The sequence below is a fragment of the Arachis ipaensis genome, chromosome B7 (assembly GCF_059453495.1).
Source record: "Arachis ipaensis isolate K30076 ecotype BB chromosome B7, ASM5945349v1, whole genome shotgun sequence".
Taxonomy (NCBI): Eukaryota; Viridiplantae; Streptophyta; class Magnoliopsida; order Fabales; family Fabaceae; genus Arachis; species Arachis ipaensis.
This window is the reverse complement of record NC_142442.1, coordinates 4,558,956-4,586,835: the sequence shown is the minus strand read 5'-3', so window position 1 is coordinate 4,586,835 and position 27,880 is coordinate 4,558,956. Positions and strand designations below refer to the sequence as shown.

Sequence of the window (27,880 nt, the reverse complement as noted above, 5' to 3'; positions counted from 1 at the left end):
TGATTTTTGTTGGGTTTGAACCAATTTAATTAGGGTTACTTAAAATAAATAAATAATATAAAAATGTATAACAAATTAAATATATTATAAGTAAAATTATAAATATAATAATAAAATAATAATATTTAGTATATTCTGTAAATTGAATTGGATTAGATCGATTTTGAGGAACAAATATAAAATTCGATCTAATTTATACAGTTTGTCAAAAATAAAATTCAATCAAATTTAAATTAATGTAATTTTAATTAATTTTTAATTAAAATTGAATTTAAATAAACGACTTAATTTGGATAGTTTGGATTTAAACCTCCCTGGAAACACCATTATAAGCTACATTGCTCTTTCACTTTGCCGTTTAAAGAGCATAAAAAGGAGTGTGCTAATACTTTGGACTAGGACTACACATTAAAAAAAGGGGGAAAAGTGAACTTGACTTTTAAAGTTTAAGGGTTAATGTTGTAAATAATTATTTTAATTTTAAAATATTATGAATGAATTCATTTAATTTTTCCAACATACTAGCATAAATCAAGTTATTTTAATTATGTGGGTATATAAGTATTGGTAGTGACAGTGGCATATGTAGTGGTAAGAGTGATGAAGATAACGATGACTAGGTTTTAACACAATTTGATGTGAACTATATTGTTTAGTTATACCTAATTTTGTCATGTAAGGATATAACATTATGACTGATGCTATTAACAAAATGTTGGTGAATAGACTAATTTATTCATATTTATATTATTCAAGAGACACTAGGAACAGATACTAACATAAATACAAAATATATGAATATATTAATTTTAGTTTTCTTATAAGATACAGAACATATATATATATATATAATATTTTAAGTATCTTAATTTTTAATTATATAAAATAGTTAAAATAATTTTTATTTTAATAAATAATTATATTATTTTTAAAACTCATTCTAATAAGTTAAAAATAAAAGTAGATACACTAATATTAATAGTATTTAAGTGTGTTTAAATGTGTTTAGAAAAGTATTTTTTATCTTTTATTAAAATATAATTAAACAACATATTATATTAAGATTAAATGAGTCTCATATTTAAAATATATTCAATACGATGATATAATTATTCTGCAAAATGTCTATATTTTATAGTTTAAAACTATATTGATTTAGGGTAAAATCGAATGGAGGCAGATATTACACAATTCTATAAAAAAAATGTTACAAGGATATACCAGAAGGATAATTTTATGTAAATCGAATGAGCCTCATTCGAATTACACAATCTAAGAGTAATTCGAATCAGTCAAATTCGAATTACAAGTGATTAACATAAATCGAATTGGACCAATTCGAATTACACACACGTGAGCTACACTAATTCAAATTAGCTAAATTCGAATTAGTCTATAGTTTGTTGCACATGGTAATTCGAAACAGGCTGTGTCGATTTACCCACGGTATAGGCAGTCCAAGGTGATTCGAATTGCATTCATTCGAATTACTAAAGCTTCCCTTATAAATAGAGTTCGAATTGAGCTCATTCGAACTACAATTCCAAACCCCTGCCCCCACCAAATCCTAGAGAAAACTCTTTCCCTACGACTCCAACAAAGCGTTCAACATCATATTTCGCTGATAGGGGATAACCGGGACTGACTTTATCATTTGGATGGAGTCGCCCATATAGCTGGTGTCATCAATGAAGAGGTTAATGCACACTTTTTCTTTTAAAATAGGATTTAATGTGTTACTTTTATATTTTTGTTTTTTGTTTCTTATAATGGTAGTCATCATTTACTGTTGTTAAGTTAGATATAGTGGTTTATTAATTTCTAGACGTTCGACGGATCAATTTCTAATTTGGATAATGATTCAAATAAGTAGAAGAATGAGTAGTAAAGATAATGGGGGGTGACACTTATGTAGAGTAAGATTTTTTTGTTAACATGAATAGTAGTCATTGAAGTAAATTATATAATGTTATACTATTTTTAAGAAAATATTTTTTTATTAGGCCAAGTTTGATGTATATATGATGTTATTTTCTATTTTAATGCGTAACATTATTTGGATGCGTACAAGTTGTTTTGTTTGGATTAAGATATGCATTAGTTGATGATGTTGTATAAATATGTTCCGAGATGAGAGACAATCTGATACGTTCTTTATGCAGCCCCACCGATGTATCACAAGCATGCGGCGACAAGATCGAAGGGTATGCGCCTGGACGAGAGGATCGTTCCGTACTTGCAGATGGCCGGTTTATACTATCTTGCGAGGCTGAACGAGACTTGGTTTAGGTTGGATGAGCCGCTGGTTAGTACATTCGTGGAGCGATGGCGTCCGGAGATGCACATGTTTTATATGCCGTTCGGGGAGTGCACGATTACACTGCAGGACGTGGCGTACCAGTTAGGGCTGCCAATCGATGGACATGATGTCAATGGTTGCTTGACAGATCTTCAGACGTACATCAAGGGTGGTCGCCCAACTTGGGTGTGATTCGAGGAGCTGCCGGGTGTATTGCCTCTAGCGAATTGCATCGACAAGTTTGTAGTGAAATACAGTTGGTTCCAGGAGACATTCAGAGAACTTCCTGATGGTGCCGATGAGGCCATCGTTAGGAGGTATGCCTAGGCCTATATCATGATGGTGTTGGGATTCAACTATTTGGTGACAAGTCCGGTACTTGCATTCACATTAGGTGGCTGCCATACGTAGCCAGGCTTGAGGACATGGGTGGGTATAGTTGGAGATCAGCTGCTCTCTCATGGTTATACCAGTGCTGTGCCACATGGCGAACAGACACGTGGTGAAGTTAGCAGAACCGTTACAGCTGCTTCAGTCATGGATCTTCTGGCAGTTTCCTGGATTCAAACCTGCTGGACATGATACGTTTGGCTGGCTTTGGCCTCGAGGTACTATTCTATTCAAATGCTTTATTGGTCATAATTATTTGGTGTTAGCTTCATTTATTGATAACCTAGGTTTGAGTTGCAAGTGGTCAGGTCACAACCCTACATCGAGCGAGAAGGGACCTCGAGTTGCGAGTTGGAGGCTCAGGATAAATCTCTTATATTAGCAACACTGTATATTTAACGATGATGTTTCATAACTATTTATATTCACAGTTCATTTGGATGTTGTATAGCTCTCATGACGTAGTTCAGGTAGTGCATCCGGAGATATTAGAGTCTTGGCATACGACGTTATGGAGGTCCATGACAACTTTGATATATTTTGCTGTCATAGAGTGGCACCAGATAGATCGGGTACTACCGCAGTTTGGTGGAGTACAGTCTCGACCCTGAGCCGCACTAAACATCGACTTCTTGATGTCGAAGGATGGCAGAGGCGTTGATCGGTGGTTCCCATACAGCTTGCAGTTATGACACCTCTATTGGGACAGCCGGGCAGATCATGTGATTCGGTTCGATGTTGTGCCAGACCCAGGTCCGTCGCATGAGATTCTGGATTGGTGGAGCCAGCATGGGAGGAGATTCCTGTCACCTGAGCTCTTCCTCGGTGACTCCAGGATTGTTCCTATTCTGTTGAGGCGACTCAGCGAGGTCCAAGTCGAGTTCCTGACATGGATCGGGTGGATGATGTTCCAGATAGGCGTCGAATTGAGCGGAGAGCACGTGTTGAAACATGTAGGAGCCAGCGTGAGTGGCTGTGGCTCGAGCATGCGATGGCGGGAGGTGAGGGCAGGGGTAAAGGTGGTGGACGAGGTAGGGGTCGTGCTGGACAGGCTGGGAGGGGTGGTCGTCAAGTTAGAGCTGGAGATAGGGGAGAGATGGACATGATGACGATGACAGTGTTGACGAGGATGGTGATGGTGGGGATCATGAAGGGGCTGACGGTGGAGATGATGGTGGGTATCATGGTGGAGGCGATGGTGGGATGGGGAGTGGACTTGGAGGAGGTGCGCATGACAGCGGTGGTAGAGGATCCCATGGCAGAGACTGACATAGTTTTAGCGTGGGTTACTCCAGGTCAGCTTCTATCGGACCTGTTGACCAGTAAGGGTCTTGATCCAGACTTTGGAGGGTCACACTTCCTGGACAAGATTAGCGTCATTATGCAGGAGGATGAGATAGCACGTTAGAGATCACATGCCACCGGTCCTCAGTCACACCTAGATATGGACCTGAACGAGCCTCCGTCAGTCCCGATTTAGGAACATTTTGCTTTGGGTGATACTCCTCCGTCCGCATACACAGTTGCCCCACAGGATGTTGCAGGACCGTCGAGGCCACCCCCACATTCTGAGGCAGGACCGTCGGTACCACTCCGACAGGCTGCACAGGAGGATGATGCAGACGGAGACGGAGAGGAGGACGAGGTGCCGCTTGCCCAGAGACGCCAGATGATCTGGCGCCCCTAACATTACTTTACAATGTCGCATCTGTTCCGATGATGCAATAGTATTTGGGTGTAGTATATGAGTTATGGACCGTAGTTGTTTTGACTTCGATTTGTATTTGCGTTACTTAGTTATTTGGACTTTGCGTTACTTAGTTGCTTTGACTGTGCGTGTTTAGTTGCTTTAACACTCCTAGTCGTACTTGACTTCATGTCATTATGAGTTTATATCGTTGCCACAATCATGGAGACCATGAGACATACTATCACATAAGTTTAGTAGTTAACATCAGACGAATGCTGGAAAAAAAAAACTTGTAGCATATAACATAACACAATAGTTGCAAATACATAGTCACTGTGAAATAAAAAAAAAGCGAACACTACAATAGAACACGTCGAACAGTACAATGCATAAACTCAATGAATGCACGCTAAACTAGCAAATGTTAACATACTTACGTGCAAATATGAATCTAATGCAAATAAGCTGACTAATGACTAGACATCGACTCAAGTACCCGTGGTGACACCGCCCTGTGGACACGTCTTACGTGTGTGACCTGGCTATCTGCACAGTCCACATCTCTTGGGTCTGTTCGGGTCGGCCTCATCCATGGTAGTCCGAATCCTGGTGGTCATGGGATGCCCTTCAGTTGCACACCTCTTGGATGGATCGGGTATGACTGTAGGTCCATCATACGGTGGCCAAAAACCCTTAGGGGCCATAGAGGTGAATCCCATTCGATACACGTTGAACACCGAGCTAAGGCGATACACCTGATGCACATACAGCTGCCAAGTGAGACGTGAATACACATAGCAAGCTAAGGCATGACAGCATGGATAATGAAGTGCCTGGAATTATCCGCAATCACATGTATGAGCCCTGAATGACACTCTGTAACTATCAAGTGAGAAAGACCCAGTAGGCGTGGTCTCGGCAACAGTGAACTCAGAATTATCTCTGTCATACAAAGTCACTATGAAACACCTTGATGTCTTCAGATTAGCCTCTATAGCCTTCACCAGATGTTGACTAAACTGCTGTCCAGTTCCCAGTTGGGCCTTTGCCTCTCTCCCCTTGCGAACAAATAGCTCGACCAACCTCTCGTACGTGGACTTCACCAGTGAACAAACAGGAAGGTTCCTCACGCCCTTCAGTATCAAATTCACACACTCGGAGATATTTGTCGTCATATGTCTGAATCTCCTACCCTCATCCCGATGTTGAGTCCACATCGCATATTCAATCCTGTTAGCCCAGTCACACATAGCAGGGTCTTCAGTTCGTAGAATATCAAACTAGTAATCAAATTCCATCTCAGTCTTGGCATATACCGCATTCACCAGAAGCCTCCGTGCATCCTTGCCCTTAAAGGTCAGGGCAAAATTTGTGGCCGGGAACCTCAAGTGCCACCTTGATACTGTTGTGCTGATCTGATATCACCAGAATACCCGACTACGGAGTCACGTGCTGGCGGAGGTGGGATAGAAAAATGACCACGACTCAGCATTCTCACCCTCTATAAGTGCAAATGCAATAGGCAGGATGTTGGAGTTTCTGTCTTGGGGAATCGCAATGAGCAACATACCCCCGTATTTTCCGTACAAGTGGGTCCCATCGATACTGACCAACAGCTTGCAATGCCGGAATGCCTCAATACATGATGGGAATGTCCAAAAAAGCCGGTGAAAAAAGGCTTGCAACTGGTCCACTTGCCCTTCCACTCACACAGGACTCGTCCTCAACACTGCAACACTACCAGGCATCGTCATCTGCACACCCAGGACCCATCGCGGTAACTCATTGTATGACTCATCCCAATCTCCGTAAATCTGTGCCACGGCCTTCTGCTTAGCTAACCAAACCCTCCTATAAGTCAGTCTAAAGCTGAAATATGCCTCTGCCGCATTCAGTAGTACCTTGATACACACGGTTACATCAGCTCTAACCATTGGTAGTATGAAGGCCGATATCACATGATAATCAAAACTCTTGTGATCGCTCGAGATCGACGTGGCCAGATAAGTATGTGGTCCATTGTACCGTTTTACCTCCTAAATACCTCTACGCTGGCGGAGACTGATCATAATCAACCATGTGCACCCGTTGCCAAATTCCTTACACTTCCCAAAGTACTTGCAATAATCAGACTCCACCACTTTGTACTGTACCCCGCGTTGGATGCTATAGGTTTTCACACTTAACACATCCTCTTCTTTGTCCTAAAATTGCTAACCAACTTGAAACTCCATTAGCCCTCCGATACCCTGTGTATCTCTGGCACCAAATCCAATAGGTTTGCCAAGAACCCCTTCCTATCTCATGACATCCAAGTCCAATGTTGAAAAGTGGGGCGGGGGGGGGGGGGGATACTGCTGAGTTCTTAAGCTGGACGTTTTGGCGCTCTGCCAGCCCCAACAGGATTACTCGCTGCTATGTCATCATCGCTATCATCGGCAATGATGTCTGATCGTCATCATCATCTGGCAAAACATCGTCTATACCATCTGGTGCCCACACTGTAATGAAACCGGCGCTGTATCAATAATACCAACTTCGCCGTCACCACTGCGGTTAAGATCAGCTGCGAAGAACGGGGAGGCAACCACCATTGCCTGAGGTGCAATCACAAGCACGGATGAAGATACATCAACAGGCCTCGAACTAGAACAGGCTGCCGTTGTTGGAGTTTGGGTTTCCGATTCGAATCACCTGAGCTAGAGACCACTTCTACAAGCTTGGCCAACTGCTCAGGTGTCCTGACCTCGGAAAACTACCGACGACAATGGAACAGAACCTCCAAATCCTCGCTACTCCTATGACAAACGAATCGTACTTCACATCATCTCGTAGAACTAAAATCGGAATGCGATAGAATAACTTCTCAACCCGTTTCACGCCTTGCAACCCCAGTTTTTGGATTATAGAATTCAGGAACTCAGCAAAGCTCGTTGTAGGTTTTAGAAAAACACTGAAGGGATCCTTGTCAGTAAACTTAATACCAGAGCGTATTTTTTTCTTAATCGATCCTCTATAGTGAACCAACACTAAAAAATTCTCCTCACTAGCCATTGTGTTTCACTTTCATGGGAGGAATTCATATTCACATCATATTTATATACGTTGGGCCTTAAATTAATCGAATTTACCTAGTTCAAATTACATGTTCTTGGTAATTCGAATCAGCCAAATTCAAATTATATAAGGACAACTATATGTGTAAATCGAAAGAGGTTGTTTCGAATTACTAGAGACGTTCTTTCATGCATAAATCGAATCAAGGTGATTCGAATTGGTCCAATTCGATTTATGTTTATCACTTGTAATTCAAATTTGACTGATTCGAATTACTCTTGGATTGTGTAATTCAATTGAGACTCGTTCGATTTACATAAAATTGTCCTTCTGGTAGATTTTTGTAACGTTTTTCTTTTTGGTAAAATTGTATAATATCTACCTCCATTTGGTTTATATATGTAATTTATCCATTGATTTATCAAATTTTTCAAATGCCAAATTGATTTTATTTGTAATATTTCTTTGAACTATTTTAACCATTAACCACACTTTTAATAAATACAATTATTTTACAAATTTTACTTGTAATATGAAACACAATGCTTTTGAAGGTCAAGATATCTTTTTATATTAGCCAGTTCATGCACGATATGGATTTTAATAATTTAATAAATAAAACCATACATAAAATGGATTGCATGAGCTAATCATGGTTGTCATTTCAATTTCTTTTCGTACAAGATTTTTCTTATACAATGAATTCAGTAAAAGAAAGTAAAAATTTTCTACAAATAGCGAGGTTATTGTCTAAACTCTCAAACTCTGAGTCACACGTTTTCTTACATCACAATATAAATATAATATCTTAATCTGAGGTCGAAATTTAATTATTATTTTATTTTCTTTCATGTTCCGCTTTTTGAAAAGTTTGAAAAATACATTAAGAAATGCAATGTATGACAGAGAAAATTAACGAATTAAAATAATGACGAAAAGCTTGCGTCAACTAACGACAACTACAATCGTCGTTTCGCTTTTTCCTTTTGATTTGGACACAATTAAGAATTAACATTGCTGAACTCAAAACTCAAAAGCTTCAACCTTCAAATATAATTTGATAGTTAAAATATTCAAATTTTTAATAGTTATTTTTAAATATATAGTAATTTATTAATCGACAATAAATTTTTAACGAATATTATATGATATAATTATTTTAAACTACATTATTATCTAAAGTACTTATAAAAAAATTATTTTTACATTAAATATTTTTGAAATTTATATAAAAATAAATTATTACTAATTAATTATGTATTTAAATTAATTTTAATTGAAAAAACAAATAAAACACATGTTTAGTAATAAAAAAATATTAATATTAAATCAGTATTTGATTAATTATTATTACTAGATGAAAACTTAAGTATAGTCAACTTCATGTAAAATTGATAGTTGAGAATCGTTAAATACTTTAAATGATTTCATTAAATTTTCATTTTTTTTTGTTTCCGATGGTATCTCCTAACCCGAGAGGTCAAGAACTGAGCTCCATTTAAGGGTCTACAACTGGCCAATAGGTTGCTACATGCACAAGGCGGAATTCTAACCCCCGACACTTGCTTAAGCGGACGAGTGAGTTGATCACTCGACCAACCCAAATTAATTACACTAAATTTTTATTTAACAGCTCTCAATTATCAACTTCCCATCAAATTAATTGCACCTGGGTTTTTATCTTATTACTATGATTGTACATACAACACAAGAAGGTGGTGAATCCATCGTCATCAAACACGTCTTAATTTTTGTCCTCTGAGTTTTAATAAAGGTCACATTTTTTGACAATAATATCCCAACTTAACATGTGATATCTTAACTAATTTGTATGGACATTGAGGTTGTCACCACATGTCTTGTGTTTGAAAGAGATGAAATTACCGAAATGCCCTTCGTTTATCTTGTTTCCCTTTCCACCCTCCAACTCTCGCCACTGATTTCTTGCCCTTTGCTCTTACAAATTACAATCATGGTGGACAATTAGTGGCACCCACTTGTGTGTGACCAATAATAGAATGCTTCTTGTATTTTTAACGTGCTAGAAAACGATTTTTCTTTTTATATGAAATAAAAAGCTAAAAGTTTCTAGGATAAATCATATAGATTTTTTTTTTTAGGTTTAGTCCTAATGTGTGTAATTACACTGTTATTTTCTTTAGATGTCTCACTTACCACACACATCAAAATTAGTATAAATATTAAGTATTTACAAAGAAATTTATAAATTTCCTATAAAAAGTATATTTTTAACTATAAATAGAACTTAAATTTGTTATGAATATATGTTATATATCAATTTTTATTTCCTCTACCAATTAATTTTCATTGTCCCCCTAACTTGCTCAAGTCTTACATAAGCTTACGTTAGTAACTAAATAGTAATTAATTTTATTTATCTAACTAAACTATTAATTATGATGATAAATGAGATTTGAAATATGATATTGGATAGTAAAAATGATATCATATCAAATGTTTTTTTTTTCCCTATTTTCTTTGCACTTTATTTGGAGGCTACACTCTTTTGACCGATATGTTAGGTGACTAACTTTGGCACAACATCAACTCTTACAAAATCAGGCAATCTTATAAAATGAAATATATATATATATATATATATATATATATATATATATATATAAAAAGGTGGCCTTAAATAGATATAACTTAATAATTTAATTATTATATAGTGACGGTATGATTATATTAGTATTACTTAATTATATAGTTAGGTGGTTGTCGATGGTATTCTCCAACCCGATAAGCTAGCCAATGACTAATTTGTTGTATGTCGCTGGCTAATGGATTACTGCATGCATAAGGTAGAATTTGAATCATCAACACTTATTTAAGCGCACAAGTAAACTGACCACTCGACTAACCCAAATTGGTTGGTTTGTAAGTTATTTTTTTGGTTTCTCACGGTATCCCCCAACCCGGCAGGCCAAGGACTAATCCGCCGCGGTACTGAGCTCCATTTAAGGGTTTGTCACTGGCCAATGGATTGCTGCATGCACAAGGCGGAATTCGAACCCCTGACATTTGCTTAAGCGGACTAGTGAGCTAACCACTAGACTAATCAAACTTGGTTGGTTTGTAAGATTTTTATATCAATGAATTGTTAACCTTTTATTATTATTATTATTATTATTAATTATTTTGGGTTGGTATGTTGTTTGGTCAGGGCTGAGCATTTACAGGCTCCAAAGCTTTTTTTTTTTTTTGGTATTTCCAAAACTTTGAATGATTAAGATGCAAGGTTCCAAAAGAAGTATACCAAAAAAAAAAAGGTGAAGGAACATCCCACTGGGCTTGGATCAAGAAATTAAATAAAGTTAAGTAGCCCATTGTGGTAATTTTATTCTTTTTTATTTTAATTATTCTTTTGGTTGAATAGTTGATGTAGGTATTACTTCTAAAATATACTTTTTGTTCACACTATTTGTAATTTTCTTTTAAAATATTTTAAATATTTAATTTTATTAAATTTTATTTCTAATATTTTTTATTCATTTAATTTTGTCTTTATTTTTTTTATATCAAAATTAAATCAAATTAAATATTAGAGATATTTAAATAAAATTACAAACATTAAATAAAAAACATACTTTACTAAAATAAATAAATTCCCCCCACCCCTACCTCCAAAGAAAACAAAATCCAGATGAACAAATTTAAATATTTAATTCAACCCGTGAACTTGTAGGTTATAATTATGTATCAAAATCTTTTGCCCATTCCATGTTGTCTAGGTTTGAAACTAAGCTGGCCCCTTAATTATTATTATTATTATTATTATTTTCTTTTTTATATACATACAAAAGGTTATAAACTCCGACATACATATGTATGTATATCTAAATCTAAATAATACCTAAAGAAGAAGAAGATTAGCAAAACAAGATATTGGGGTTGTGATTATTGTCATTGTCACCAATAGTCCTAAAACAACCAACAACCACTACTTAAATTCTTCTCCTTTCAACATCAATAAAAAAAAAAAAAAATCACCGACACCTTTATTTATTTATTTATCTATTTATTTATTCATTTTTTTTTAAGAGCTTAGTGAATAGTGATGTCCAATAATGTTTAGATTCCATTTACTCTACAAGCCTCAATTTATGAAGAGAAAGAGCAAGCATGCAACCTATGATATATGTCATCAGTGTATATATATTCCTCACATAAAATATATGTTAAAATAAATATAAAATACTCATTAAAAATAAATAGAATAATATATATTCGTATATAAATATATAATAATTAATTGGATAGTTAAGTTTTTATGTATATTTAGTAATTTTTTTATATGCCATACTATACTATCTCATATATTATTTATTCATTATTCATTAAATAAATATGATCTTAGAAAATTTTATTTAAGTATATATATATATATATATGTATGTATGTTTAAATTTGTTAATTAAAAAAAAATAAGCAAATATATATGTATATACTTTAGCAGTTTAGTATCATCCACAGAGATACTGCAAATCTGCAATGCAAGTAGGTATGGTATGTAAATTAATTTTTGGGTAAAGTATATTTTTTGTCCCTGAAGTTTAGCAAAAATTTTTAAAATACCCTTAAGTTTTATTTTGTTTCAATTTTGTCTTAGAAGTTTTCGATTTGCATCAAATATACCATTAACGGCTAAATTTTCAAAAAAATTAAGACCAATCTAACAATAATGCATGAAAACTATGCTTGATTTGCTTGTGTTGAGGGTTGTTCTTATAAAATTGTTGTTGAATTGATCTTAAATTTTTTGAAAAATTAGCCGTTCGGGGTATATTTTATGCAAATCGAAAACTTTTAGGACAAAATTGAAACAAAATAAAACTTAGGGGTATTTTTGAAATTTTTGTCAAACTTCAGGGACAAAAAATATACTTTACCCTTAATTTTTTTTTTCTAAAATTAGAAGTGAGACTCGAATACACGATCTAATATAGAGAGACTGTTTATTTGAACTCTATAATTCCTTGACATGTAAATTAATTTTTTTTTTTTACCAAAAATATGAAACTCGAACCCGTAACCTCTTAATTGAGTATGGGGAGACTATACCATTTGAGCTATTACTCATTGGCTGACATGTAAATTAATTACTTATGAATTGTTTTATATTTTAATAATTTATTGTATGAGTAATATTGATTTTAGAAATCATAGATTGTAATTGATTTAACAATTAAATAATAATTGCAGAGAAAGAAAAACAATGATTAATTGATAGTTAGTGCCGCATTATTTTCGGTCACTCACATTTTAGAACTGTTTGGATCGGTGTTAAGAAAATTTTAGAGATTGATTTGATGAGACCACAAAAAATGACTTTTAAGTTCGTCTATCAAAAGTTCAAAACACCAAATCTCAAAAAAAAAAAAAAATCATAAATAGTAGTAAATAACCAATTCTTACATAATTAATTAATTACTAGCACAATTATTGCAAATATAAAATATATTTTTATTTTAAAAAATTTTTCAAAAAAATTTTAATTTACCTGAATATTTTGCTTCTTAAATTTTTAATATATTATATTTTACTTGTATTTTTGGAAGTTAACATTGTTAATGAAGATGATAACGTAATAATTTTAATCTATGTCATTGAAAATTATTACGTCATTATCGTCTAATAGTATAATTAAATATATTGAAACATTACAATTAAAATTAAAATGGAAACAAATTAATTATGATATATTTTTAAATTATAGATAAAACACATACTTTTATACTTATTAGAAATAGGTATATTTGTGATCATTTTGAAAATACATACTCTAAAATAGATCTATTAGCAATATAGTTGTATAAATAATTCATAATTTTAAACAAATCAATTGTTTGTATATTATCTGTTAAAAAAGAATATATATTTAATTTTACCAAAGAGTACATATAAACACTGAATTTTAAAATAATTCTACACAATCAACTAATATAATTGTTATTAGGAAGATGGAAAAAAATAAATAGGCGCGATAAAAAACTGATTACTTATGGTAATGTATTAATACTTTCTGAAGATTTTATTGTTGATAATATAAAATAATATTGGAATAAATATTAACAATAATTTTTTTATCCCAATATTTAGTTAACTTTTTGTTTATTTGTACACCATTAAATCGATAAAAAAAAATTTAATAAAAAATTTTTTTTAGTGTGTTTGACAAATTTCTAACATAAAAAAATCTTTTTTAAAAACTACAATTTATATCTTTTTCAAAACATCTTTTTTTTCTTAAAAAAATATTTTTACATAATAAATGAACAAAAAAATACTTTTATCTTACTTTACTCAAACATAATTGATAAATAATTTGATCTTTTTTACATAAAATATCCAAAATATAAAATTACTTTTACTTTTATAAAAAATCATTTAAAAAATATCATTAAAAAAATCTTTTTTTCTTAAAAAAAAATAGCGTTTAAACAAGTCTTTTATCTTTCTCTCTTTCTCTTTCCTTTTAGTCCCCTCCTTTATTATTATTGACTTAAAAAAATTAAATAATTCCCCAATTTTAACAAAATTATTCATCTTATCAATTCGAGAATATATATATATATATATATATATATATATATATAATATACTTTGTGAATTGTGATAGTTGCTATCAATCTTTGTCAAGATATAAATTCACGAAAGAGATAGAAAATAGACTTAATCCACATTCAACCAATTTGTATGGCATTTATAAAATAATCTTACATCCATGCATTCCTGCCTTGCCCTCTCAATTATTCTACGTTTTCATTCTTTGTTTATATGTTTCCCTTTTCGCACAACTTGATTTAATTTGGTTGTAAAAAAATAAAAAATAAAAAAGCATGATATTAAGAATGTTTTAACAAAATATATATTCCGGATTCATATTTCACGTCTAAAAACAAAAAAATTTCATCACAAAAATTTTTTTTGTTACGGCCCAACATTTTCAGGTCGAATTTAATCGATAGAAATATTAAAAAAATAAATCCAAGAACATATATATATTTGTTTTGGTGGTAATATAAGGAGTAGAATCTTGTATATATTATATGGTGTTAGTTTATTGTTCTTTATATGAAAAATCAGGACAATATCTTTCTCATATCTACAAAGTGCGCTATATATATATACTTCAGCTTTGATGTGTCGTAGTTAGAAGCATGAGAATAACCTAGCCCACAACCTCTAATAATAATTAATACAATTTCTCAAAATATTAAATCTAATATGGTGAATTACATATTTATCTCTAAACCACATAATATTCATTGGAGTGTATCTTGGTGCTTTTGGAATTGACTACTATACTACACTGCACCATACAAAACCCTCCAAGAATTATTATTAAGTTTATTAGTTATTGTTGAGTTGTTGAAAGGTGGAAGTACCTGCAAAGTAGAAAGATAGATATCATGAAATGTTAAAATCATGGCACAAAAGCATATATAGAATTAGAAATTTTTTGAGAATTGAATTTGTATTTAAAATTAAAATATCTAAAATTAATCTTAATATAATTTGGTTTTTTAAATATATCTATTTCTCTTCTTCTTTTTTTTTTCTTTTTTATTGAGGGTAATATAGTAATATTACATATACTTTAACCATTTCTTTTTCTTTCAATTCTTTTTGTTCCAAATTTAAAAATTAGTTTCAAATAAATCCTTTTCAAAATTCAATTCAATTCTATCTTACTCACTAAAGTTTCCAAACACACTCATATAGTTTTAAAGTAAGACTAGATTTTTTTTTTATTAAAGATAGGAGACTCGAACCTGCTTACTAAATATATATGTACTACTTGATTTAATGTGTATAAATATTTTATACTTACAAACATTGCATGGTATTTTTTTATTTTTTTTTGGCAACCCTAAAAGAAATTAAAGAATTTATTTGGAGATTATATATATATAGGTGGGTGCTTACCCATTTTGGCAGTGATAGCATCTTCAAAATTAGGTGCAACATTCATGGTCCCATTGTTATTGCTGGGTGGCATCATTGTTTGACTCTGCTGAACAGCCTGGGAACCATGTCCAAATACATTGATTGGCTGCAACACAAAACACTAACATAGTAACTATCATACTTTCTCTAATGTCAAACTTAACCCTAAACCTATCCCATGAAACTTATCATGAAGCCATAATGCCTTTGTCCATCAATAGTAACATGACTTTTTATTTATACGAAAGCTTTTAAATATACCGCTACACCGATGTTTCAGTGAATTTTAACCGTTGATTTTAGTTATATAATTTTTATAATTAAAATCAACGGTTAAAAATGACTGAAACACTAATATACTAGTACACTTGAAAGTTTTTCTTATTTATATAATGACGTGTAAAAAAACATAGAAAGTTAGCTCAAATCAATTAAAGATTATTTTATTTTATATTTTTTAATAAATTATGAATATTAAACTAAATTAAATAACTTTGAGTTATTATATTTCGTATTATTACATTTATATTATTTTTTAATTGATATGCCAAGTCAAAACATATCTTATTAAAATGAATTTTTTTTTGGGAATAAAAAAAGTGGTTTGAAATGTTAAGACTAAAATTAATTATTATTAGTTGACCTGAGATGCAGTTTGCATGAGATGATGATAGGCCATGTAACGTGCATATTGGTCTGCAAGGCATGGATTTTGCATCTGATGATTTTGGTAATTAAATGCACCCAAAACTGGATTTTGGCACATCAAAGCCTGGTTTGAAGGTGTTTGATGATGAGGCACAGACACAGTAGAAGGCATGTTGGATTGGTCAAGGGGCATTCTTGGTATTTGCATTGGATTTTGCATAGAAGAAAGAGAAGGTTGTGATGCTGCAGCCATTCCCATTGCACTCATTTGTGACATGTAATGCTGAATCCCAGGAAACATCACTGGTGTCATCCCTGCTCCCATCCACATTACCTAACACCACCAATCATAAAGATTTCTTAAGTTTTCAGGGAAATTTTCAAATATATCATGAGTAGGTAGAAACTCCGTGTAGTTAATTTCATGTGAAGTTGATAGCTGAGAATTGTTAAATAATTTGATAGATTTAACTAAATTGTCATCTAACAACTCTCACTTATCAACTTCACATGAAGTTAACTGCACTTGAATTCCTACTTCATAAGTATCGGTGTTTTAATAATTTAAATAGTTAATTTTAATATATATATATATATTGAGATCAACGGCTAAAATTATTAAAAGATCATTGTTTTTGAAATGCTTAAAATTCTTTCAAATTTTTATATGAGAGTAAATTATTATCACGATGCTATTTCTCCAAAAAACTTAAACTCACAGTAGGAGACAATATAAATGGTTTTATTTTTAATATGTTTCCTCAAACAAGAGTCTCTTTTGGATATAGAGCTCTAATATCAAATTATGATACCATTTTTTTCAAAAGTTTAAACGGATAAAAAGATGCAATATGAATAGCTATATCTCTAATAATTACAATTTAAAAATATTTTAGTGTTAACAATTTTAATTAAGGCTCATTTTTATACTAAGTAAAGAATCTTGTACTCTTTGTTAAATAAATAAAGAAAAATACTAGAGGGTCATCAAAATTTATTATTTTTTATTATTAATTAATTATTAATGTTTAAAAGTGTAGGTTAAATATGTTGTTGAATTACTAAACAAAAAAAATTGAGTTAATGGCTAAAAGTAATAGTAAAAAAATAATCTATTCAATGATTTTCTAACATTTCTCATAAATAAAATTTAATTATTTATTTATTATATTTTATATCAATAATTCAGATTTAGGATTAAAAATTAAGATCTTTTATTCATTATTTTTAATAGCAAATCAATTTTTAGGTAGTGCACTCTTTATTATTTTTTTTCAAAATACGTTAGCATTCATCTTTTAATTAAAAAAGAGATAAACTAACACTATATTCATTAAAAAATTCGGTTAGTTCAACAAAATTTTTTAAATCTGTAAGTTCGTTGGATAATTAGAACTAGCCCAATATTTGATGGATGTCTAGTTAGTTTATGTATTTTGTAGTCTAAAATAGTTGTTTACTGTTTATGTTATTTTTTAGTTAAATATAAGAAGTTTATATAAAAAAAAATTTTGAAGTGAAATTTGACACAAATTAAATTCATTTATGATTTGTGTGGCACTTGTACCTGAAGCTGTAACTGAAGTGACTTCAAGTATTCAATTGCCTCTTCTAGCATTGATGCTTTGTCTGTCTGCAAACACATAAATAAAACACCACTTTGTTATTTGCCATAAAAGATTGAAAAAAGAAAAAGGGAAAGAAAAAAATAAAAGTTGACTCACAACTTACTGTTCAACTCACTTTTGCATAGCTGTTCACATTACAACTCACATTTTATTTGTGGTTGTAAAGAGTTTGGATTTAAGGTTGGAAAATCCATGGTTAAAGATAAATTTGATTAAAAATATTTTGACTAATCGGTGACCACAAAAAAACAACAGTAGAAGTAGAAGAAGATTTGAAACTTATTGAAAATCGAATAATGCTATATGATCAACAAATATTATTATTTTGATTAGCACATGGTCAGTAATAATTTGTACATATATTTACAAACGTTTTGCATACAAGAAACATATAATTTATATCTATATTTATCAGTTTTGCACACATAAATTAATATAATTTACACCTATATTTTTCAGAGTGTACATATATAAATTAATAAAATTTATTTGTTAAAAATAATTTAGTATTCATGCTGGTCAAATGATAACAAAAAATATTAAAAGTTGCTGACCCTAAAAAATTTCTCTTTCAAATATTATCACAAAATTGAATTAAATTAGATATCAAAATTAAAACAAATTTAAAGAATTTGGAAAACATCAACAACAAAAAGCATAAGCTTTATCTTTGTACATATTCTATTAAAATTACATAGAATAAAGTCCTGTTTTAATCTTTAATATTTAGGTTAAGTCTTACTTTCGTTTTTTACGTTTGAAATAACCTATTTTTATTTAAACATTTTATTTCGTTGTATTGTAGCCTTCTAGCCAAAACTAAAAACTTTTTCTTTCAAAAATATTTTCCCCCCTCTATTGTTATCTTCTTCTTTTTTTATTATTATGTTATTTTATTTTTAAATCACTATAACTACTATATTTATGATTTTTGTTGCTACTAGAAAAAAATGATAACGAAAGAAAGGATATTTTTAGAAAAAAAAAATTAATTTTGATTAGAGGACTAAAATAGAATAAAATATAACGTTTAGGATAAAAATAAAATGTTTTAAATATTAGAGATAAAATTAAGACTTAACCAAAATATTAAGTACTAAGACACTCCATTACTCAATTATATATATATGTGTATTATAAAATTTGCCTCCTTGAACAAAATTTTCTGGTTATAAACAATTTGTTACTACTTATAACTTGTTAGCTTAGTTATCAAGTTTTTAAACCATGGCAGACAATAGTAGTGTCTAGATCTGACTCTATAGCTTGATAGTGACAATATATGATTAAATGCATGCATCTACATAAACAAAGACTTAATTAAAATGAAGAAAGTTACAAGTCAGCGTGCATTGTATATGATAGTGAACCTTATTACTGTTTGGTATGAGTTGTTGGAGTGTTCTCATTTTCTCATTGATCCTGTCTCTTCTTCTCTGCATTAGTAAAAACAATAGTTACTGTTAAAAGAAAAAAGGATGAAAAGAAAAAAGTGTTTCAATTTTAGCAGAAAAATTATCATGATTCCCCTTACCCTTTCAGATAGGTTATGCACTTCTGCTGCACGGTTTCTTCTAGAAGATCCTGATCTCTGAGATGTTTTGTTTCCAACACCTGATTTAGGCTCTGTGGCCTAATGCATACAATAGACATAACTCACATTATCAGAAAAATGTAATAGTTGTCGAATTTATCGTCGAATTTTATCCGTTAGTATTATAGTTGAATTTTTTTGTAGAAATTTCTAACGGTAACAAAATCCGACGCAAAATATAACGTGAATTGGTTTTTAAATTTGAGTTAGATTTAGTGACTTACCATCAGAATCTGCGTCGGATTATCCGATGGTAATTATGCATATTTAAAATTTTAAAATTTTTCATGTTTTACCGTCGAATTTAAAGTTGGAAAAATTGGATGCTAATTTCATAATTTTTCCATCAGAACTTATAAATCTGATTATAATGTATTTCTGTCAAAACTTTTTTTGTTGGATATGATCTGACAATAAATCTGACGGTAATTTTGTATTTTTTCTGTAGTGTAAAAAATTGATAGGGTAAAAGAAATTGGAAAGAGAGAGAGGAATTCACCTCACTTTGTTCTTCTGATTCATCTGCATCTGTGATTTTCCTCTTTAGGCTAAGATGATTTCCTGTTGATAAAGAACAAGTAGTTTTTCCAAGACTACTACCTGAGCCACCAGAAGATGAAGTCACAGTTGCCTCAATCATCTCTGAAGATTTCCCCTTATTGTTACTCCAATTAGGAACACTTCTCTGAACACAATCTTTAACTGCTTCAGAGAAAGTAGTATCTTGTTCCTGAGGGATGATGTTGTTGCTGCCACAGTGACTTGATCCAACTGTCATAACTGAACACTCCCTACCCTCACTTTGTAGCACATTATTGTTACCATTAACTTTCTCCCTAAACTTTTGTTGTGCGGGTGCTGAAAAATGATGAGAAAACTTTGGAACCTTTTGTGATGATGATGATCCACCAACAAAGTCATTGGTTTTCTGATTAGATGAATCAGGAGCAACCTGGAATCTTGGAGCGGGCATAGGATTTATTGGTTTTATATTGTTGTTTTGTTGTTGTGGACTTAAATTTGCATTTGGGGTAGCAAATTTTGCAAACTTTGGTTCTTCCAATTGCTTGATTGGCTTGTAAGCCTCAACTTCACAAGGTGTCAATTGAGATAAAAGATTTGATGAGCAAAGTTCTTGTCCCATTGGATGATCCTCAACTTGGTATTGAATCCATGAAGCTGTCTCATCTTCTTGTTGACTCAAATTACTACTTGAGTTTCCACAATGAACACCATTCCTTAATGTTGATGATGCATCACTTTTCTGAACTGGTTTCCTTTGTGTTTGGCTGCTCAATACTACTTGCCCATTTTTCCATAGAAGCTCTACAAGATCTTGGTCCAGCCTGTATAATTGATCACATAGATATATGGTTAGAAAAATATCTGTCATATTCATTTGAAATTGAATTCAAAAGTGAATGATTGATGAGTTTGAACAGTGTTTAGTTAAAATGAGTACACTTGATATAAATCATAGTGAAGCTATATATAGAGAGAGAGATATAGATGACATAACACACACCCTATTGGACTCTTTTGATTGATGACACAGGCATCACTCTCAAAGTTCCAACCAGGAATAGTGCTGTTGTTGTTCATCATGGCTAACCAACCAAATCAGTTATATCTGTCTGAACAAAAGAAAGAGAAGAGGTTTTAGACAGACTATTGGAATAAACTTTTACAATAAGCAGAATAAAATAATCTATGCATGTACTTTTGTGTTAGTCCAGCATCAAATTATTGAGTTATCAACATAAGCATGTAAAGATGCATGAATTTATATAAAAGGAAAGAAGAAAATAATAATAAAATAAAGCCTTGTTGGGACATCTATGGAAATAGTTGCTTGTTTTTTGTTTTTTGGCCATTCTGATTTCTTTGAATAAATAAAGCACAGAAAGTTAGTTAAAATTCTCTTGAGTTCTAAAAATGGAAATCAATTTGGCTTTGCTATTACAGTTGAAAGGTACATGCACATTACCAGGAAACAAACAAGGCTCAGAGAAAGAATAATAAACAAATATGATGAAACACATACAAGAATTGTGAAAGAATAATCACCAACACTTAATAAATTTGGTAACAAAACCTGTCAACTCAACTTAACAAAAAAGCTTTAGCATAACTACAACACTCATAAACAGAGAAACAAAGAACTGTATTACTTGGATTAATGATAGACATGAAAAGAATAGACCCATTTTCAGGCAAGCAAAAAAGTAACTATAAGAACTGTATTTCTTTTTCTTCCTACAACTATAAGCAGAAAAAGAAGAACCCCACCTGATATATAAGGCAAAAAAACACTTTTTTTTTTATTTTTATATTTTATAGCTGGTTGACTAGAGGATACTATAGAAACTGAAGCTTCATTCTTCTCTCTGAAGAATGTGTTGTTGCATTTGCTTTATGGGAACAAGAAGAAAGTGAGGTTAACAGCAAGAAATAATGAATGTGACATCACCAATAAGAAGAAAGGAGAAGAGATGAAAATACAAGGCCCCAAGTTGAAGTGGTGCTTGTTCTTGTTCTTGTCAACGTTCAAACAGCTAGAAAAAACACGGCTCTGCATTTGTGGCATGTTATGATAGAATGGAATATAATACTCTAAATATGGGACCAGTTCTGTTGATGAGGACTATTTACAAACATGGGGTGTGCATAATTTTGCAAACAAGGCTTTTCTGATTGGTTAATTGTAGAAGTTAGAACTATGTGTTAAATAAATGTGAGTGTGTGTGTGTGTATAATATATCTAATTCTGTATGAGCATGGTGAATGGTATCAAAAAATTCAGGGAGGGTGGTGACAAGTGGCATAGTGAATAGAAATGTGCATTATTGGAGGATAGAAAAGAGACAGCAATGTCTGAATAAAAGTTGTGGCACTCATTATTCATACTAAATAATCTTTGAATCAAAGTATCTTTCAAAGGACAAAATAATAAGAAGAAGAAGAAGAAGAAAAAAAAAGTTTCATTAATCTTATTTAGGAGTATTGGAGCATGTAATTCAAGGAAACGTTACACTATTTATTTTATTTTATTCAATCATGATCTAATTATTATTGATAAGGTAAGATTTGACTAGAGATTTAATTAGTGGCAATTTAAAAATATGATGTTTAGTAAAAATGTAAAATACTCTAATAACTATTTTTTATAAAATAATTCTAAAGAGTGAGGTTCAAAAGAATGTTAATTATTATGGATTTTTTTTAAATAAATAAATTAAATATTATCATTATTGATATGTGTATTTTGTAGAGTATTTATATTTTTTCACATTTAGCCTTATCTTGTTTACAGTGTAAACGAGATAAGTATGGTTATATCTCGTTTACAGTTAAGGCATGCACATCTCTCCACGTATAACGTTTATGAACGCGTTGTGATACGTGTCTTATCTCGTTTACAGTGTAAACGAGATATAACCATACATAAAAAAAATTGTGGCCTATAAATATAACTCGTTGATAGACCTCCTTATCCCACTCCTCATCCACATTTCTCACATTCTCTTTATCCTTAGGCCAAGTTATTGATCTTTTTGAGTCTCGAGATGTTATGGCACGCAACCCTAACATCAATTGGCTGAATGCGCAGTGACACATTGCGGGAGCCATCGACTTTGAGGCTAATATTATCTTTTATAGTTCGAATTAATAATTTATTGCGATTTAAGTAATGAATAGACGGAATAGACTGAATGATATTTAGATAACACAGAATTTGTTAGTTGGCAAATAGGGATTAAGACATTTATAAGTAGTTAAATTTATTCACAGTGAACTTTTTATTCATAAGGAAGGCTTGTTGATAACTTTGTTTGCAATAGTTAAGTTTATTCATAGTGAACTTTTGATAAGTATGTTAGTTGGTAAATAAGAATTTTAAGTTTTTTTTTTTTCTGGTTATCTAAGTGGCATATTATATTTTTTAGAATTGCTTTGAACGTGGTAGAGAAGTTAGTCTGAAGTTTTGTATTTAATTTTTTTTATATCTAAAAACATAGGCCTCGCCTTTTATTGCTTAGGCGGGTTAGTCACACACTTGCACCCCCAAATGCCATCGTCCCTTACATGAGGGAAGCTGGGTTTGGTGACAGTGCAGTTTAGGGATTTTGTCTTTGACAACTTCCTGATCAATGCATTTATGGAGCGGTGGCATTCGGAGATCCACACTTTTCACCTGCCATGGGGTGAGTGCACCATCACCCTGCAGAATATTGTGTACCACATTGGCTTACGCACAGACGGAGAGCTGGTGGATGGGTGCTTGCGTGACTTCCAGACTTGGCACCAGCGGCCGACATAGGAATATGTGGAGAAGCTCCTAGGAGCGCTAACCAACAGACCATGTTCCGGATTGCAGAGCAGTTCTGTATGGCGAGAGAGCATGGTGCCGCATATGGGGTCTCTTTCTCTACCCCATCTGCTACAACATTGGTCTGGGTGCCTCAGATGTCTCTTAGTGCAGGCTCCTCCCACGATCCAGGTTACCGGCCTGGGCTTCAGTATGCCATACCGCCTTCCACTAACTACAGCCGATTGATGACGACCTTACAGTGGTTGCCTCCTCCACCACAGTATCCGTCACACACACCACACTTTCAGGCTGAGCCCTCTGACCAACTACTCGATACTCTGCGCTTTGCCGAATGATAACTCTGGAATTGGTTTGGGAGCAAGCAAAAGGTATCGATGTGATTCCCCAACGGGAGTCTCTGGTATGAATTCATCTTCGTCATCATACTCAGATGAACCACTTCCGTCACTATCGGCAACGTACTCATCGTCCGATTTCTCACCCTCAACGTCCATGTCCTGCACTGGACTCGCACAGTGCAACGGACGTAGTGCGAGAGGAGGGTCATCCGATACGAAGTTCAAGGTACCACTACCGCCCCTACCAATGTTACGAACCTCCACTGAAAGCTCCGTCACTTGTTCCACCATAATTTTTCCATCCGCATCAAACATAAGGCGCGCATGCTCATCTCCATCGAGTCAAAACACATGAAATCGAAACACCCCATTCCCCATCGGTGCTAGCATCCTATACTCAACTCGACCAACCTCTTTTGTCTCCGCACCACCGACGTGCGTCAATATCAGACTCTTCAGCTCCAACAACGAATTTGCTCTTCGACTTCAGAACAATGCCAAACTCTCACACTCAAATATCACCCCGCTGTCACTATTTTTCATCTGATAGTTGGGATAAACTATGGGAGTGGATCATCTCCAGTTAAAAAAAAAATGGATGGTGTCCAGTGTTTAATCTCACCCTTCATTGCTCTCTCTCTCCTATTTATTTTTGGTCCCACTTGTAGAATTAAAGGTGAGAGATCATACTTTATTCTCTCAAGTGTTAAAAAAACTGGAGAGGATCCATTTCCATAAACTATCACAACAAAAAAAGCACTACCACTAGACATTTTTTCCAAAGCTCTATGAAAAAAATAGGGAAGAGGAGGAAGAATTGATAATTTGGTGAAGAGTACCAATGGTTTGCTACTCCTTTATAGATGCTTGATGGTTGTCTTATTATATCTCATTTACCGTGTCAACGACCTGGGTTCACTCTTATATCGTTTACAGCGTAAACGAGATAAGCACGTATCACAACACGTTTATAAATGTGCATACGTGGAGAGGTGTGCATGCCTTATCTCGTTTAGAATGTAAACGAGATATGGCCATACTTATGTAAACGATATAATGCTAAATATGGAAAAATATAAACACTCTACAAAAGTACACATATCAATAATTATAATATTTATTTTATTTATTTAAAAAAATCCTAATTATTATTCATTACAAAAAATCTCAATATAAAAAAGTATATGATTATTTGTCTATTGAATTTGATTATTCTATTATAATAGATTTTAATTTTTTTTGGTGATTGATTATTTAGTTAAAAAATATGAATTAATATATATAAATATATAATTTAAATTTTAGTGTACATAAAATATTTTTATTATTTCTTTTTTTTTTTAAATTAAGAACCCAACCCTTTTACATTTGAAATATTTTTTTTGGTTAAATTATTCTATCAGTCTTTATAATTTTGTCAAATTTATAATTAAGTTTTTATAGTTTAAAAGCTTTTAATTTAGTCCTTATATTATTTTAAATTTTATAATTAGATCGTTGTCAAGACAAAAATATTTGAATTAAGAGAATATTTTAAAAATAAAAAGAAGTTCAAGTTTAGAGATTTAAATATTTATTCCTTAAGTGTGGATATCTTTAATTTTGAGAGAAATATTCTATTTATCTATGTATATTAAGTTTTAAATTTTTTTAAAATAAAATTAACACAACTATAATAAAATCTAATACAATTCAATTAAATATATCAAATCAAACTTAATTTAAATACAAATTTAATGGTGAAAACTTAAGTGCAGACGATTTCACGTGAAGTTAATAACTGAGAGTTGTTAGATAATTTGACTGATTTGACTAAATTTTTATCTAATAACTCTCAACTATCAACTTCATGTAAAATCGACTGCAGCTGAATTTTTCTCAACTTATATATATGGACGGAAGCGGGTCTCTATATTTCCATCAAAATTTGGAGAATTCCCATTAACATTTTGGTCACAAATAATTTTCGCAGATATTCGCGAGTGTGAATATTTTTACCATCCCCACACACGAATCTTTCTGATCTTAAAAGCATTGAATTCTCCTTGTAGATACCTTTTTCAACATGAACTTATTGCTACATGATTTAACAAGTTCCCAAATTTCATCGACCTTGGAATAATGGATAATACTCGGAAAAAAAAACCTTAGCTAAGGTCATTTATATATAATGTCCTAAAATTGGTGTCATAGCTCATAACATTATCCAGAATACCCCACTAGTGGATTAGAAGCTCTGCTGTAATATACACCGTCCAAGTCTTAATTATTATGTTTGAAACTTTGAATGTCAGTTGAAAATTTAATGCTGACATTCAATGTTAGCATCTTTTCAAAATCACCAATTCACTCGCTTCATCTGCTTGCCTTCATTCACCATTGACAAATCATTAAAATTGATGGGACAAAAACTAATCATTTGTTAAGCATTAAGGGACAAAATGTAATTTGTTGGTTGAAAAATAATATTGTATTTTTATGTACTCCTTAATTAATTGTTATTCTAAAATTAAGAGCCACTTAAACAAAGATGTCAAAAACGTCTTTTTTTTAAAGATATTTTTTAAAAATTAAAATTTAACACATATAATCAATTAAATTATATTATTTTTATTAAAATTAAATCGGATAAATCAGTTTAGCAAAAAAAATTAATAAATTAAATTTTGAACCGATATAAATTAATATTTTTTATAAAAAATTACTACAATATCCCTATTATAAAAACACAACTAAAATATCCCTATTATATATATATATATATATATATATATATATATTGAAAATTTTAAATTCTAACCCTATAACGATAGAGAAGAAAAGAGTTAGAATTTAACATTCTCAAAATTAATACATATAATAAGAGTATTTTAGTCATTTTATATAATATAGGTATTGTAGTCATTTTTTATAAAAAATAATATTAATTTAGATGGATTCAAAATTTGATTCACTATTTTTCGGTTAAATTAATTTGTCTGACCTAATTTTGACAAAAATAACATAATTTAAGTGATTATATGTGTTAAATTTTAATTATTAAATGGTATCTTTAAAAAAAAGACGTTTTCTGCGTCTTTATGGGAGCATCTCCCTTAATTTTAATGCACTGATAGTATAAAACGTTTTGCACAGTCATACAATTACATTCGTTTTTATGATCATTTAAGCAGTCAACGTAAAAGATAATTTTTTTTACTGATATAACATTACGTAATTAAAAATAGTATATACTAACAATGTATCAAAATTAAATTCTCAAATTAATTGCGGCACAAGCAAGTTGTTATGTTAAATTCCTCCAAATACAATCTTAGTTAACATCATATTAAAAGACTCACATTTGAACTTCTTCTGACACATTGAACCAAAAAAATAGGAGCATAGGACTTATAATAAATATGTGTCCTAGCTATATATCATTGTCTTCTTTCACCCGCACTCGTTCACAATTATTTCACCAATTTATGTCTGAGACATAACATAATTGCCATGTCGAGGTATTGTATGATCCCTATTCAGACTGAACATAGTACATACCATTTGAATTGAAAAGTCTTCAGTCTTTACATACACAGTTAAATGTACAAATAATACCCCAAAAATAAAAATGTACAAAAATAATATTGGCAAAGTGTTTGATGAGCACTTTACGACTTATGAGAGTTTCATTTGATAAAGTTATTTAAAATATTTATGAAATTATCCTAATTAAAGATTTTAGATTGACTTATTGACATTAAAACTTCTACTAATCTATTAAGAACGCACATTATTAATCTGTTTAATCAAATTTGAATTACTCATTATAAACAGACAACTCAAAAAATAGAAACATTTTTTGCTTCATTTGAAGATAGTCATCCACCCTGAGCGATGGTTAGCAACGACTAATTCGTTGGCGATCGAAGTTGTATTTAAGGGTTTGT

General features: G+C 31.7%; 1 protein-coding gene across 1 annotated transcript; it reads right to left on the bottom strand.

Moving 5' to 3' along the window:
* Positions 1–14,464: 14,464 nt before the first annotated feature.
* Positions 14,465–22,160, bottom strand: LOC107609356 (transcription factor PIF4). Its single transcript, XM_016311297.3, has 9 exons — positions 21,570–22,160; positions 20,806–20,914; positions 19,780–20,626; positions 19,221–19,319; positions 19,057–19,122; positions 17,626–17,691; positions 16,054–16,392; positions 15,390–15,516; positions 14,465–14,848 (listed from the first exon to the last, which is right to left on the bottom strand). The coding sequence occupies exons 2-9, from the start codon at positions 20,883–20,885 to the stop codon at positions 14,814–14,816; spliced, it is 1,659 nt and encodes a 552-aa protein (XP_016166783.1). The 5' UTR covers positions 20,886–20,914; positions 21,570–22,160; the 3' UTR covers positions 14,465–14,813.
* Positions 22,161–27,880: the final 5,720 nt, after the last annotated feature.